This window comes from Sceloporus occidentalis, unplaced genomic scaffold (genome assembly GCF_023333645.1).
Source record: "Sceloporus occidentalis isolate IW3139 unplaced genomic scaffold, rSceOcc1.0.p SCAF_119, whole genome shotgun sequence".
NCBI lineage: Eukaryota > Metazoa > Chordata > Lepidosauria > Squamata > Phrynosomatidae > Sceloporus > Sceloporus occidentalis.
The window spans coordinates 268765-283769 of record NW_028317099.1 but is presented as its reverse complement, the minus strand read 5'-3'; the positions used below and the strand labels follow the sequence as shown (position 1 = coordinate 283769).

The 15005-nt window shown below is 42.0% G+C and overlaps 1 protein-coding gene across 1 annotated transcript; it reads right to left on the bottom strand.

Moving 5' to 3' along the window:
* Positions 1-470: 470 nt before the first annotated feature.
* Positions 471-8525, bottom strand: LOC149282299 (G2/mitotic-specific cyclin-B3-like). The gene is made up of 11 exons (XM_089498363.1): positions 8436-8525; positions 8161-8244; positions 7910-8025; positions 7667-7772; positions 7482-7586; positions 5947-6039; positions 5220-5357; positions 4923-5078; positions 4457-4606; positions 1127-1257; positions 471-540 (listed from the first exon to the last, which is right to left on the bottom strand). The coding sequence occupies exons 1-11, from the start codon at positions 8523-8525 to the stop codon at positions 471-473; spliced, it is 1239 nt and encodes a 412-aa protein (XP_089354489.1).
* Between the last annotated feature and the right edge of the window lie 6480 nt (positions 8526-15005).

Sequence of the window (15005 nt, the reverse complement as noted above, 5' to 3'; positions counted from 1 at the left end):
TGACCCCAGCAACATGTACCAGGTTAAGCAACGGCAGATTAGGACGACATCTGCGATGTTCAACCAACCCTTTGTTGGTTGTGTCCACAGTAGGCTACAGTCAATGAAATCCACATTATTAAACCATGCTTACAGAATTAGTTTATATTGTGAAAACACTATAGCAAACAGTTACAATTTTGTTTTCAGTAACCCAGCTAAAAATTAGAAATGTAAATCATTGCAATATATTTTGAGATTTACTATGAATGAGCTCACAGGGAACCTCCAGAATGTATGAGCATCTGAACGATAGAAGAGTAAAATCCAGCATATTTTAATTTTCAATGCCGTTCCAGTTTAATTGGAACACTTGCAGGGCTTATATAAACATCTGTACACGAAGGGGTGTAGTTAGGACACTGAATACTTATATATAAAAAAGTACATATTTACAGGCTATATACAAAAGGAAATTAGGAGGATGATTGTTAACTCTTAAGCAATTCTTCTAAATGAAGCATATCCAAAGGAGGCAGTTTAGCCACTTCAAAAAAGACCCTGCAAAAAAGAAAAATATGGTCAGATAAGCAAGGATTTCCTGAGGAGGACTAAATGCAAAGCGGAAATGTATAAAATCTAAATATAGTTAAATTGTGTTTAGAAAACCTATTTGCCCCTTTTCTTTGATATTTCTACTGGCAATAAATGGGTCAAAGTGAGTCAAACACACATGGCAATTCTTTTGATAAATTGTAGTTTAAAAAGGTGATGAAGTTAACATTTTGATTAAGAAATGCTGCCTTGAATCATCCTTAGTGTCCCTGGGGGGGAAAACAAAATCTGAGACACAAAAATGTTACATGAATATATATGTTAAAGAGTGTCTTTACGAAAGGCTGATATTCAACAACTGTTTCTTCACTTAAAAGTTTCTGTAATTTTCAGATTTGTGTTTCCCAGGGATACATTTTACAAAAAGCAGGCATTGGTAGGTTGTTACCATATAAACTACTTAGACTATTGTGTTTTAAGTGGAACAGCACCTTTAATAAGTCAGTCATAAGCAAATGTATATTGGGAGGTTCATCCATTGTACATTCTATTCAGATGGGAAGTCAGAAAGAAAAATGCCCATAAATCTTACTTGTGTGAGTATTTGTTCTTTACTGCTTTCAGTTTATCATTTGGTGGGTATGCGAGTAGGAAATTTAGCCTCTTCACCAGCGGCACTAAATCAGCATTCTGGTAACCGCTGTAATGCTGAAGAGTAGAAGTCTGAAAGGGAAAATATATATATCTGAATTACAAGAAGGGCAAGGGATAAATGACTACTGTCAACTGTGATAGAACCCATGCACTTTTCAAATCAAAACATATAATAGGACTAAATTGACTTTTTACAATCCACTAGAGATTTCCAGATTTGATATACCGTATTGGCTCGGATATAGGCCGCCCCCGTATATAGGCCGCCCCCTAAAAGTTTGGTGCTTTTTTAAAGAAAGTTTTTTTTCTTTAAAAAAAGCACCAAAAAAAAAAAAACATGCTGCCACTGCCCCCCCCCCGAGATATGCTGCCACTGTCCTCCCCCCCCCCCCCCCCGAGATATGCTGCCACCCTGCCTCCTCCCCCCACTTACCAGAGGAGACTCCCGGGTGTCTTGCAGGGCCGGCGGGGGACATCTACACAATACGCGTACACAACTTCCGGTGCCGGCACTCAGCTGATGTGCCAGCACCGGAAGTTGTATACGCGTATTGCGTAGATGTCCCCCGCCGGCCCCGCAAGACACCCGGGAGTCTCCTCTGGTAAGTCTTGGGGGCAGAGGTAAAACGCATCGTGCGGACGGTCATCGGCTGCGGCGATGCGGGTAAACAACCTCCGCAGCCGGTGACCATCCGCACGATGCGCTTAGACAACCTCCCGTGCCGGCACTCCCCCCGTGGAACGTGCTGGCAGGGGAGGCTGCCTAAGCGTATCGGGGAGTAGGATGCAGGTCCCCTGCACCGCTACGGGGGATCTGTATCCTAACCCTGCCCGGCGCCCGGGACTGCATGTCCCGGGGGTCGGGCGCTAGACCCCGAATATAGGCCGCACCCCCACTTTAAAGACTTAAAGTGGGGGGAAAAAGTGCGGCCTATATTCGAGCCAATACGGTATAAGAACAAGATATTGCATACAAGTTTACCCAAACAAGAACATAGGACAATTTGAGTAGGTGGAGTAAGGCAGTTAACAGAAATTATGGCAAACAAAATAATATACATCAATGTAATATCAAGGGAAGTGTGTGTGTGTGGGGGGGAGAATAAATAAAAAACCTTGACCAGGTCTTAACTGGAGCATAGACACGGCAGTGATTTTACTCTGTATTTTTATGAGGCCATAGAAGACGTTTGCAGAGTGAGGCCATAAAAAGAGGTTTATTCACTAAATTTAAAGCTGTGCTCCTTGACATCACTATATATTATGAAGAACCAATCCCAATGAGCTACTACTGCAGGAAGAGCTAGGCTAGCACAGTATAAATGTATTGTTACACACGTAATTATGCATTGCACAGGGCCACCTAAGCCCTTCTTGTGGTATAAATGTGACAACACTGCCCCCTCCCAACTTGGTGCAAGTTTAAAATCTCAACTCTACAAACACCATTAGTGCGTATAACCCCATAGAGTAGCTTTATAAAGGGCTCAAAAAGGAGGGTAGCATCATTGGTATTTCACTGTAGCAGGGCACTCACCAACTTCATTATACAGTATGAAGGCATAACCCAAATGAGCCTATGCTTCAAGAAGATATTATTGTACAATACACATTAGGCATAGCCAATCAGATAGATTTACTGCTTATTGAACTATACTTTATGCAGGACTGGCTCAGGTCTGTGTGGAAAGAAACTTGCTAGAGGCGGTCCTTTATAATGCATAATGAATATAGCAAATTGAATCCACAAACAAAACTGGTTTACAGCCCCAATTATAGTGATCTCAATACAGCCTTTTCAAACAAAGCACGTGTACAATAGGACAGCTTAGCCATTTCCATTATTAAACTTTTGCAGAAACTTCAGTTTATGCAATCCAAGAATCAGAAGCCAACACCCTCTTCTACAAAATCAAAGCTGTTAAATTCATAGGGTTGCGGAGGACATGATCTAGAAGGAGTTTTAATCTCACATGATTCTAACAGCAAATACAACCACATCAGTGTCACACTTTGGCAGCACTATAGTGATATGCATGATGCACCCTCCCAGCTTAACCCGGCCCTCGTTTCCACTTGATTTCTAGTTTAGACAAGGGTTTATGTGGGGGATCTGCCAGGCGTGGCCTTGGTCTCCAGACACCTTTTGAACTCATTTGTTTAAGCAGTAAACAGGTCTCTTACAAGCTTTTCAGGAGTAGTTGTAGAGATTGTGGGAGGAAGTCAGAACATCCCATACACAGCCTTGATGCCCTGGTGCATGGATATGCAAAATGCATTATAGAAAGTGTGACAAACCCTATATAGCATGAGGGCCATACATGTCACTTTTAGGGGTCCTAAGCACAGTCCTCTAGGGCAACCAGAGTCAGGAACAGCAGCTTTGAACAAAACAGCGCTTTATTTTAACCGCTTAAACCCCAAAAACCAAATCATAAAACGAAAACCTAGCTCCCAATTGGAGCCCTCTCTAACTGAACCATGCTGGTCTGGACTGACCAGCCTAATCACCCACTACCTCAACCTCCCAGCCAGACCCAGCTACGCCAGGCTCTGGAAAACCTCCCCCAGACAGCCTCTCCTTACCCTGGGAGCTCAGGGAAACTTCCTCTTCCCCCAACAGTCTCTCTGAGTATCAGGCTCCAGGGGTTTTTAAATGCCCAGCACCTGTGCCTGACGCCGGCCCCATAGGAATCCCAGACTGGATCCTGCGGACTTCTTGCCTCCTGGAAAACCCGGCATTGAATTTCCACAAAATGGGGAAACAGAACATTGGCCCACCCTGCTCTCCATTTGCTCCACCCCAGGGACCCATATTTATGATCTGGATAGCACCTGTACCCAAATGCCACACTAAGCATCTCCCTGGGGTTTACACTGTCACAAAAGGTAGAATTTGACAGCAGATAAGGATCATTGGGCCCAAGTAGTATGATCCTCGACTCATACCTCAACATGGGCCTATGAACACCCGTTTCCCACTGGGGGTTTTGGTTTCTCTCTTGTTTGCCTCAACCCATAGAGGTCTCTCATTGAACTTACATGCTAACTGATATTTCATATGTCAGACATCCTTGCTGGGTGAGCCCTTTTGGTTTATGTTACACATTGCATTGTTTTTTCTCCATGAGAATTTCAAACAATTATATAGAGCCAAATCTGTCCTCCTTGCAGGACGGCTTTGGTTATATGATTTTTTACACACACATATATATATATATACACACACACACGACTAAATCTTTACATACTGTTACGATGAACTCACCCATCCACCCAAGTCCTTCATCTTCAGAGCAAGAAGTAGGCAGCTGGCAGCCAGTTTGGATGCACTCTCCTGTACAAAGTCATACTCCTGTAGTGTGAGCTCACATATGTAACGTGCAAGTGTTAGAGTCTCCATGTTACTATGGGCACACTGAAGAGAAAAAAAATTTAATTATCCTGTTTTTATCTTTATACTGCAGGCAGAACAAAAGGAATCATGTTTTATTATTTACTAAGAAAAGTCTGTTTTCCAGCAGGGACATTTCAGTGGGTAAAAAGTGTGTGTGTGTGGGGGGTAGCTTATGCAACAGTGTACCAGTGCACGTAATGGTGGTTTTTGCTGAAGGGGCGTATAACAGGGAGATCCCCCTGCAAGAAAAAGTCAGGACGTTCTAATGGGCTTTTTCAGATTTTCTAGTTATAAAAGCTGCTGGAAATGTAACGAAATATAGGACAGAACAAGTCACCTTGGCAAAACGTCGAAGAAAACGATAAGGAACTGGAATGTTTATGTCAAAGTTGAGTTTCTGTAAGATTTCCATTTCCATGGCCACGAGCTCCTCTCGTTTGTATGCATCATCACATATGTAAAGAAAGTCATCTAAACACGGTGGACAGCGCTCCTAAGGTTTAAGAAGAAAAAAGCTATCATAAAAAACAGGTATTTTCTATTGCGAGGGTAACCCCATTCTACCAGTGATCTGGGAAAAAAAAAAAAAGTAGTAATCAGTGACAGGGCAATCACCAACACCTCATGTCATCACCTCAAATTTGGAAGCAAGGAGCACAGCAGTGGAACCAATCAGTTGCAGCTTCTCCCTCATGGCAACAGACACTGCTAAGTAATGGTCCACCATCTTCACTGCCAAGTAGAGCGTCTCGTGGTTCAATTCAAAGTTCTCCTGCACAGAATAGAGTGTATGATGAGCCCATTTAGCAAGTAGATGTGGGTGGACGGGGAAAGAGGTAAATATGTTTTTTGTACACACACAGCTTGCTCTTTGTAATTTGTTTCAAAAGCAAGAGTGCACGTATCTCTAAGACATTCAGATTTGAGGCAAAACTAACTTATAATTAGTTTCCTATTCCCCTAAAGTCCTCTACTTTGTCCTTACCCCTGCTACTATAAAAGATGGCCTGATCCTAGCTACAGCTATAGCTATATTTAGTCGAATATAGTACGGAAGAGCATCATATTCATGGCAGTTCCTGAGGTACACCATAAAGGTGAAAACAATGAAATAATAAAGGATAATCAAATAACACCACAAGAAGCATCAGCCATTGTAATAGAGACCCAGAGTGGTGAGCAAAATACCATAAGAGATTGTTGAAGTCTATTAGAGAAGACAAAAATGAAACCAATACACACACAGAAAACAAAACATTAGGATTTACTGCGACATAAGGTGTTAAGTACAAGCATACTGCTAAAAGGTTAGTCATTGAAATGGACACATTCAAAGAAAGTTTTTCATGCCAGTTTCTTACCTGCACTTCCACCATCCAGTCAATCAAGATGCCCCTCATGTCATTACTTATATCAGTCTGCATATCCAAGTAATTAGGAAGCACAAATTTGTCCTGTAGAATAAATATTAACAACTATTAAAAAAACCAAATTGTGTAGTTAATACACAATTCTTCGAAGTAGATATGGCTACTTAAAGCTGAGATATACATTTTTTTTTTTTTTAAATGAACATAAATGGCAAACATCTCTATATCAAGAGAATGTTTGCAGGATGCAAATGCCAACACCAACTTCACTATTCATAATGAAGGGCTAACACCTACAGTAATAAAGGCTTAGCGGGTCCTGTATAATCCAAACTTCAATATGTCCGGAGACTGAGGCAGTCTCACTATACTATGTGTTATACAGAGCCAGCCAAGCACTCCCAGCAGCAGGTTGTCCCTGAATACACGGTAAGAAAGAATATAGAACATCTAGAGGTTGAGTTTACGACTCCCATATGCACACATTCTCCAGAAGTAGGCAATCTTTGCAGATTACCGTATTTGCTCGATTATAAGACGACCCCCCAAAATCTGAAAGTAATTTAGGAAAAAAAAATGAATATAAGTCGACCCTATAGGAAAAAAGTCTTACCAGTAAATTTTAATTCATGTAAAACTACATAGCTTTTATTTAAAAAAAAAAAAAAAATTATGATTGAGAAGATTGTTATTTCCTTTTATTTTCCAACCCCCCCCCCCCAGTTATGCACATCTACCCCAAAAATGCCTTATACCACCTATATGCCACTGTGCCCCGATATGCCTTTTAACCCTCTAAATGCCGCTGTGCCCCATGATATGCCTTTTGACCCCCTGTGCCACTCTGGCATTTAGGGGGTTAAAAGGCATATTATGGGGCAGAGTGGCATATAGGGCATTTCAGGAGGCAGAGTGGCATTAAGGGGGTTAAAAGGCATTTCATAGAGCACTCTGCCTACAGAAATGCCTTATGCCCCCTATTTAATACACCCCCCACCCAAACTTACTGGTGCGTCTGAGTCCTCGGTGTGTTGTCCGGGCAGCGGGTAGACGTCTATGCGATTCCGCTGCAGCTGGGAGGAGGTGCGGTTAGCAGCGGGGGTTGTCTGCGTCCATCGCGCAGACCTTCCCTGTCTGTCAGAGAGAATTCCCCGCACCGTTGCAGGGAACCCTGATCCCAGCCGGGGAAGGTCTGCGCGATGGAGGCAGACAACCTCCGCTGCTAACCACACCTCCTTCCGGCTGCAGCGGAAGTTGTCTACGCGAATCGTGTAGATGTATACACGCTGCCCCGGCTACATGACCGGGGAGTCAGAAGCACCGGTAAGTTGGGGGGGGGGGGCATTTGCTCTGAAAAAAACCTCTTATAATCGAGCAAATACGGTATTCTGTGAGCAGCTCAAACCTAGGGCAGGTTAGTTGGAAATAAATATGTAGATGTAACTGCTTTATAGAGCTGTTATACCCCAGCAACAATAAAACCAATCAAGGAAACTGCAATCATAAAGAACTTTCCAAGATCATACCTCTCTCTCACGCATATAAGTGAATATATCCATGGCATATTCAGAAGTTGAAAATGGGTCATCAGCTGACTCTTTATCGATATCTTCTACATCAGGGGGAAGGATCTGCAATACAGATATTAGTTTTTAAAGTGTATATACAGTATACACACACTTTACAATGATATGTAGGGCTAAATAAATACCTGTTTCACAACCTCTTTTGGTGGCAATTTAACTTCTGCAGCAATCACCTTTTCTTCTTTGACCACCTCTGGCTGCAGCGCCTCAGCTGTGGTTTTCTTTGAGGTCCTGACAGAAGAAAGTAACACCCAAGGTGAGGGGCTCTTCAGATCATAAAAGCTTTTATTAGGCATGGAGGACAATGTTGTCTGATTATATGCTGCTACCGTGATTAAGACAGGAAGTGTTATTGTTAACACACTCACTTTTTGAGGTTCAACTCATTGTTCTTTGCAGTTACGCTAATCTGGGCATTTTTTGTCTTCTTAACTGCAACTTTTTGCCCATCCCTCTTCTTTTGCTGCTGAATATTTTTATGAGCCTGCATGAAAGAAAAAATAAATAATAAAAATACATACATACAATTGTACTTTGTTTCACAAATTATTATTATTTTTTTGTATTTTATAAAAACTCAAGTTTGAAATAATCAATTCGCTCACAAAAGCTTACTCACATTTGTGATGTCCCCAAAGGCAGATCTTTTCTTGGCGCCACCTTGAGGAGAGGATGGTGAACGTTTGATCTGAACGCCTTCCTCCTGTGCCAAGAGGGAAAAACAAAAAACACTCAACTCTTAGCTTTTAGTACCAACAAGATAAGCCTCCAAAACTTGCATCTTTATTCCAAATGTTATACTTATATAGGACAATGTAAACAGTTTTGTTATATACAACAGAACCAAAATAGCAAGCCATTAAAAAATACTTGTATAGGTTCTGCCATCGTTACCTTTTGAAGTTGACAATTTTCGACTGAAACTGTCCTTCCCGGTCGAGCTACCTTTGTCACCACCGGGCGAGATAGGCGAACAGAGGGCATCATTTTAATGAATGTAACTGGAGAAGAAGGACAAGTTAGACATCAAGGAATTTCCATATTGCCAACATATTACTGACAGTGTGCTTCTAGTAATAAAACTTGGTTCTCATGGAATAGCATATATGACACATTGAATAGGATGACTGCCTCGATGAAAGAAGCTCATTTTCCTCCTACACGTTAAGTATGATATTCAGCGAACAATCACCTACTTTGCCTTACCACATTACAGAAGCAACCAGCAAGGGCACTTTACTAGAAGCAAGCAAGCAGAAAAAGGTACTGTAAAAATGGCCAACGACAGCCATGATTTCTAGCTAATAACACTGCCGTCTGTGCAGAGATATAGTATTCCTCTTCCCTGGGAAGAAATGCTCCTGAGGAAAGCTGAACTCCCCACCACACACACATGTAATTGAGAGTCCTCATGATTGCCATCCAGAGGTTTGGAGACATAACCACAGGTCACCATGACTATTAGGATTATATAACTACACTCTGATCAGTACAGTGGCACACAGGTGACAGATTTGTACCAGAAGGGCCACAGGTCACCCTTCCTATCATGCAAAACCCAATGCCATTTACAGCCTCACGCTGGCGGTAGGAAGGCAGATCTTGGGCTGTCGACAGAAGGATTTTGAAGATATGAGATCCGAGTTACCACCTGTGGTTTCTAATCCATTAAATAAAAGCTCAAGACATTGAAATAACAGAATTCACTTAATCCATTAAATTACATATTTAGGGATTTTAGCAACAGGAAAATAAGTAATTCAAACCCCTTAAATGAAATGATGTCATAGGAAAACAGGACAGGTGTTAATCCTCACCTGTTGTCTGTTAGTCAATTTGTTATGTTAGATACTACTTGTTATGTCCTGTCTATCCATTGTACAGCACTATGGAATTTGATGGCACTATACAAAACAATAAATAATAATCTCCCATAGGGCAAGTGACTGTGGGCAGAGGAAGCAGATCAAGTGCATAGACTATTTTAAAGTTACCCATTAAAATGTAATTTTAGGAGCATGGAGGAATTTGACAAAGCAACATATTTGGCCTTTGTGCTCAGAAACAGTTGCAATGTATCCAAAAATCAATCAAGGTTAAAATGTACTCTGGTGTGCTTAAATGCATATTATCTTGGCCTTCAGAATAGCCCCATGGGAACATCCTGGGCATTTTTACTCGCTCCTAACATGTACCCTGGAAGCCATTACAAAGCACTAGTTCTGGCGTTTCTGTACAGATCGGTCTCATAGGAAATGAGATGCAGATGTTCATATACACAACAATAAAGCAGATTCATGCCGTTATAGCAGATGCTTTATTAGAAAGGAGAAAAGGGACGAAACTCACTAATGGAACCCGTAATCGTTTACAAGGTTACCTTCATTCACACCATCAGGTTATAAAGAAAGCTTCAAACGTGTTCGGAACCGATAGCATCCCATACACCCAGCGTAGTCATGCTACTTATCAGACACCGATCATTCCGATCAACGCATTGCTTAACCCGCTAGCAATCATAGAGCTGTGCCCTGTGCTAAAGTTATTTAACGAGCGATCGTATCATAACCCTACGTAACTGCGCTTACCGGCGGTGGACTGGAGTAACGGACGTGCACCTCGATCCCTGTTTTGGGTGTTAATCCCCTGCGTTTATCCCCACGCTGGTCCTACGTTGCTTCCTCTGGCAGGGGCCCCCTATACACACTCGACCAGCTCCCGGTGAGCCTTGGTCTACACATACACAATTTTGAATCCAGCGGGTCCCGCCCACTCCTCATTTCCATTGGTTGATCACGAACCAATTAGCTTGTCACTTCAGATGCCGTTACCATAGCGAATTTTTTCTTTGAATATTCGAAACAAGCAACCAATCATTGGTGGGTTGCAATACGACGTACTAAAACATCGCCACCTTTCAAATAATAACGTAGGCGGGGCTTTGGTATAAAATACCTACTTCTGGTATTGTTCTGCATACAATAAAATGTGTACACGGTTGGAGTAATAGTGCGTATTTATATAGTACATCGATCTCTATAGAAAGGTAATTTTTCACAAAGAGTTAATTACTCTATAGGCCTATTTTAGCCATCAATTTTTGGCTATTTTTTCTCAACCAATCTCGCGATCCCAGGGTTACAGGGCAATTATCAGTGTGGTGGGGTTTTTTTGTTTTGAAGAGGGGTGTTAGAGCAGGGCTGTAAAGATATTTTTAATGGAAATTTTAATGTATATGTGGGTGGTGAGGAATTTTACAGAATTTCATTTTACTCTAATTTTCAAAGGTATTTTCTGCTATTTTGAGTTCAAATCTCATGTTTTTCAGCTAGATGTGATTATAAAAGTGTATGTCAAAATGAATACATGAGGAATGCTATAGGGTCACCTAAAATTGGAAAATATTGGACAACTCTCTTATTGGGATTGCACATAGTATCTTTGTCGGTTAAAGGTACAGTCTTTCTTTTTTGCCTACAAGCTGCGAATCACTGGTAGGAACACTTTGTATGCACGCATGCGCAGTAATGTATTTACCTACGGGGCCCCCCTAGGCCTGACCTAGAGCAGCCCCTTTCTCCGTGTTCATTATACCAAATACAATAAAAGGTGCTGCATTGCATCTTCAAGACACACACCGCCTTTTAAAGAAGTCTATGATGGGGACTGTGATGAGCTGGTCAGGTGTGACTTTTGGTCATAGAGTATAGGAGGCCACAGCCATAATGCCGCCGCTAACCACAACCTGGCCCCTGGCTTTGCAGACTTGAAGTGTGTGGGATTTAGAAAAATAGAATGAACTAGTCTGCCAAATCTTCCTGATGTAAACTCAGACATCAGTAAGTCATTAGTCTCATCTGCTATGATACTCGTACTAACACCATACACTAACATATATACACAAGCTAACACCAAATGCTGCCACACACGTATGCTAACACCATACACTAACACATACCTAGGCTCATTCTTCACATGCTAAAACAATACAGTAACACAGTTATGCCAACCCGCATGCGCTTACATACTCCATTACCATACAGTAACCCCATACACACTGTCCATATAAGCAATTAACTTTAATAATAGTTACCATATAAACAGTATGTCTCAATTTTTTTACTTCACCAAGTTGGTTGGATTGTTCTCTGATATGACCAGGAGATGGCGATGCACATTTTCTTTGTATTCTATGTTTCTGTTTTGTCCTTCAAACAAGGTCAATATGAATATGAATATCTTACCAAATGGGAGCTAAATAAAGCACCTATTTATTACATTGTATTTATTAATTAACATATCACTGTTATAATAGGGAAACAGTAAAATTAATAAGAAACATAAAACTGACAATATACAATTTAACAATAAGATTAACACGTGTTAGAAAAGGGCCTTGTGCCTAGTCAATTCCCATCCTATATAAGCCCTCAGTAGACATAAGACTTTGCCCAGTGAGGGTTGTGCTTATGTTGCACAGTGCCTATTCCCATACCTGGTCTCCAGCTATCCAGAGCCTTCCTTTGCGGGACGTGGCCAGGACTGCACACTGACGTTGGCGGGCGGTCCTGCTGACATTGGTGGGCGGTCCCGCTGAAGTTGGGCGGTCCCGCTAACGTTGGGGCGTTCCCGCTGAAGCGGGAAACACCCCTGTTTAAAGGAAAAATGGGCGGGGATCGGGGCGTATCAAGAACCCGCTCTCGTGACCCGGATAATCGGGTCTTAACCTGGAGAACCGGAGGAGCAGCGTTCACCCGGCAATCTTCAGGTCAAACCCGGAGAGTTCCCAGGTATGTCTATTGTGCACATTCTTTTACAGTCTTCAGTATTTGTCCCCTGAATTCTGGCATCCGAACCTTAGCTTGACTTTGACCTTGTCCTAGTCTCCTCCTTGTAGTCCTACCTGCATCAGTGTCTTCAAACCTCACTGTGCTTGACAGATACTCAAGAATTTATTTTATATACTTTACAATATGCATTGATTTAATTTATTCAAAATAATCTAATTGATTCATGTATATCATCAAAAGAGAATTATTAAAAAAGTGTAATTAATTAAGATTATTATTATTGCAAAAAATCCATCCATGTAGCGAAATCACCAAGTAAACTTCATCCAAGTGGGATCAAACATATGAATTCACATCATGATCAATAAATCCCCTATGCCAGAGTCCAAGAAAGCCCAGACATTAGGTTTCCATGGTGACTAGAAACCACTTCCTGGTGCCCAGGGTTTTGCAGGACATGAGCGTAAAAACGGACCAGGGCTGCGATCGTGAATCTGGCACCCTATGATTTCCTGCGGGAACACAGTGACGCGGGTGCCGTAAGGTGCCCAGCGGGGTCACGTAATGCACATGGTGGAAGTAGTTTATGTATACTGTAGTGTTTGGATCAGGCCACTATGGAGACTATAAATCACTTCCTGCCCCCCCGCTTGACTACATTGGATGCTGAGGCAGGTGCCACATGTGCACAGCATGCAGGCATCCATGTTTTGTGACCCTGTAGTGGTAGAGAGGGAACAGCAGCCAGCTTGCACACAATGCAGACATGTCTTCACAAAGGGAGTGTTACCCATAAGTCAGACTGCTTTGGAGTAAGCACGTAGGTTCGCAATGCGTCAAGCAGGAAGTCTGGCCCTGCTTTTTGGTCATTGTTGCTCTCCAAGGATGCAAAAAAGTTATTCTATTTTGATTTTACTTTACTTTGCTGATTGCTGTATTCTTTTCAGTTCCTCCCTGATGTGCACCTGCTTGTTTGAATTGTGGAACTCTGATATCGGACTCAAAGTGAGTCCTGAAGTGTTGTGGCATCCGCAGGAATGTTATATAGATGTTTGAGGCGGCTGGAGTGTGGCCATTATCAGTGTGAGTTATGAGATAGTTTTAGCCCTTAAGGATAGAGCTTTGTTTTATATTTTGTACTCTTTGTGACAATGGCTGTTTTACCATTGCTGCAGTGCTTGTGGTTATCTGTGATTTTCTTCTCATTTAGTGTACACACACAAATGATAGGTTTTTTTTATCAGGACAAGGAGGTCTTTCTGTAGGTACCATTATTTTGATAATATCCTCAAATTTACTATAAAAAAATATAAAATGTGGTGAAAAATTAAAAGGAGTCTAAAGGGATGCACTGGTAAATCGGGGGGGATTAGAGTGGCGGGGGGGTTTAAGAGTGGCATGGGGGCGGATTTCAATGGTTTTCTGGAGGGGGTTAAAATGCATGACAGAGTGGCATATAAGGCGGTATAAGGCATTTCTGGGGGGCAGATGTGCATAACGGGGGGCAGGTTGGCAAATAAAAGGAAATAAAAACAAAAAATATTTTTTTCAATCATAGTTTTTATTGAATATGAAAAAATAGTTTACTTGTGAATTAATATTTACTAGTAAAATGTTTTTCCTATAGGGTAGTCTTATATTCAGGCTTTTTCTTTTTTTCCTAAATTAATATTAACATTTTAGGGGGTCATCTTATAATCAGGGTCATCTTATAATTGAGCAAATACAGAATATATGTATAGCAACATTTCCTGAGTACAATGATACCACCCATGCATAGGGTTGTCAGTAGATTGGCGTCTAAAACACAGCATTTGAGAGGCGTGCATTTTTCAAATTGGAGTTTTGACGTATTCATTCTGTCACATGTTCTGTATGGGGCATCTTTAAACTCAGCCAATTCAATTTATCCTGCACAATCATTGTCAGGGTCCACTTGTCACTGCCTGAACCATGGCTTAATCATTCATGTGGTATATCCATCTGCTACCACTAGTGTTCTCCCTCTGGAGTGCTCAGAACCCAATTACCAGGTACAGCTGAACCTTATTTCCTGAGTTGAGCCCTGCCTTTAAAGACCTGCCCTTCAGTCAGGGCCTTGGCATTAACGTTGGAAGACTGCTTTGCTCTGGACCTGTACCTGACCCTGTATTGTTCCTGCCTTCAGCCCTGTCAGCGGGCATCCTACCTGTCCGCCCTGTCAGCGGGCTTACCTGCCGTCCGACCTCTGCCTCAGCTCCCCGCTCTCTGCCTCAGCTCCCCTCTATTCCAGTCCTGCTAATCCGTCTGAGTACTTGTCTGTACCTACCTTCCCATCAACATGCATAAAGGGGTGCAGACAGAATCCCCATTATCCCCTGCACATGGGCTCCTACCCAACCTGCTCCCCCGGGTCCTGACAATCATATATTTCTTAAAACTAAACACCACAAGGTATATCAGGCTATGGGCCCTGGCCTTGGAAGGTATTCTGTTCTTAGAAAGGTGGGTACAAGGGATCCCTTGGGACTATTTCCTCCCCCTGGTACCGAGTGCCACATTTACACAATTACAAGAGGATAGGTTTATCGGGTTGTTTGGGGGCTAAAAGGCCGTGTGTTATTCGGACATCTTTAAACTTGGATGTCATGCTTACCAAAAGTATGCTGTTTACCTCCATTCATGCAGGGTATAC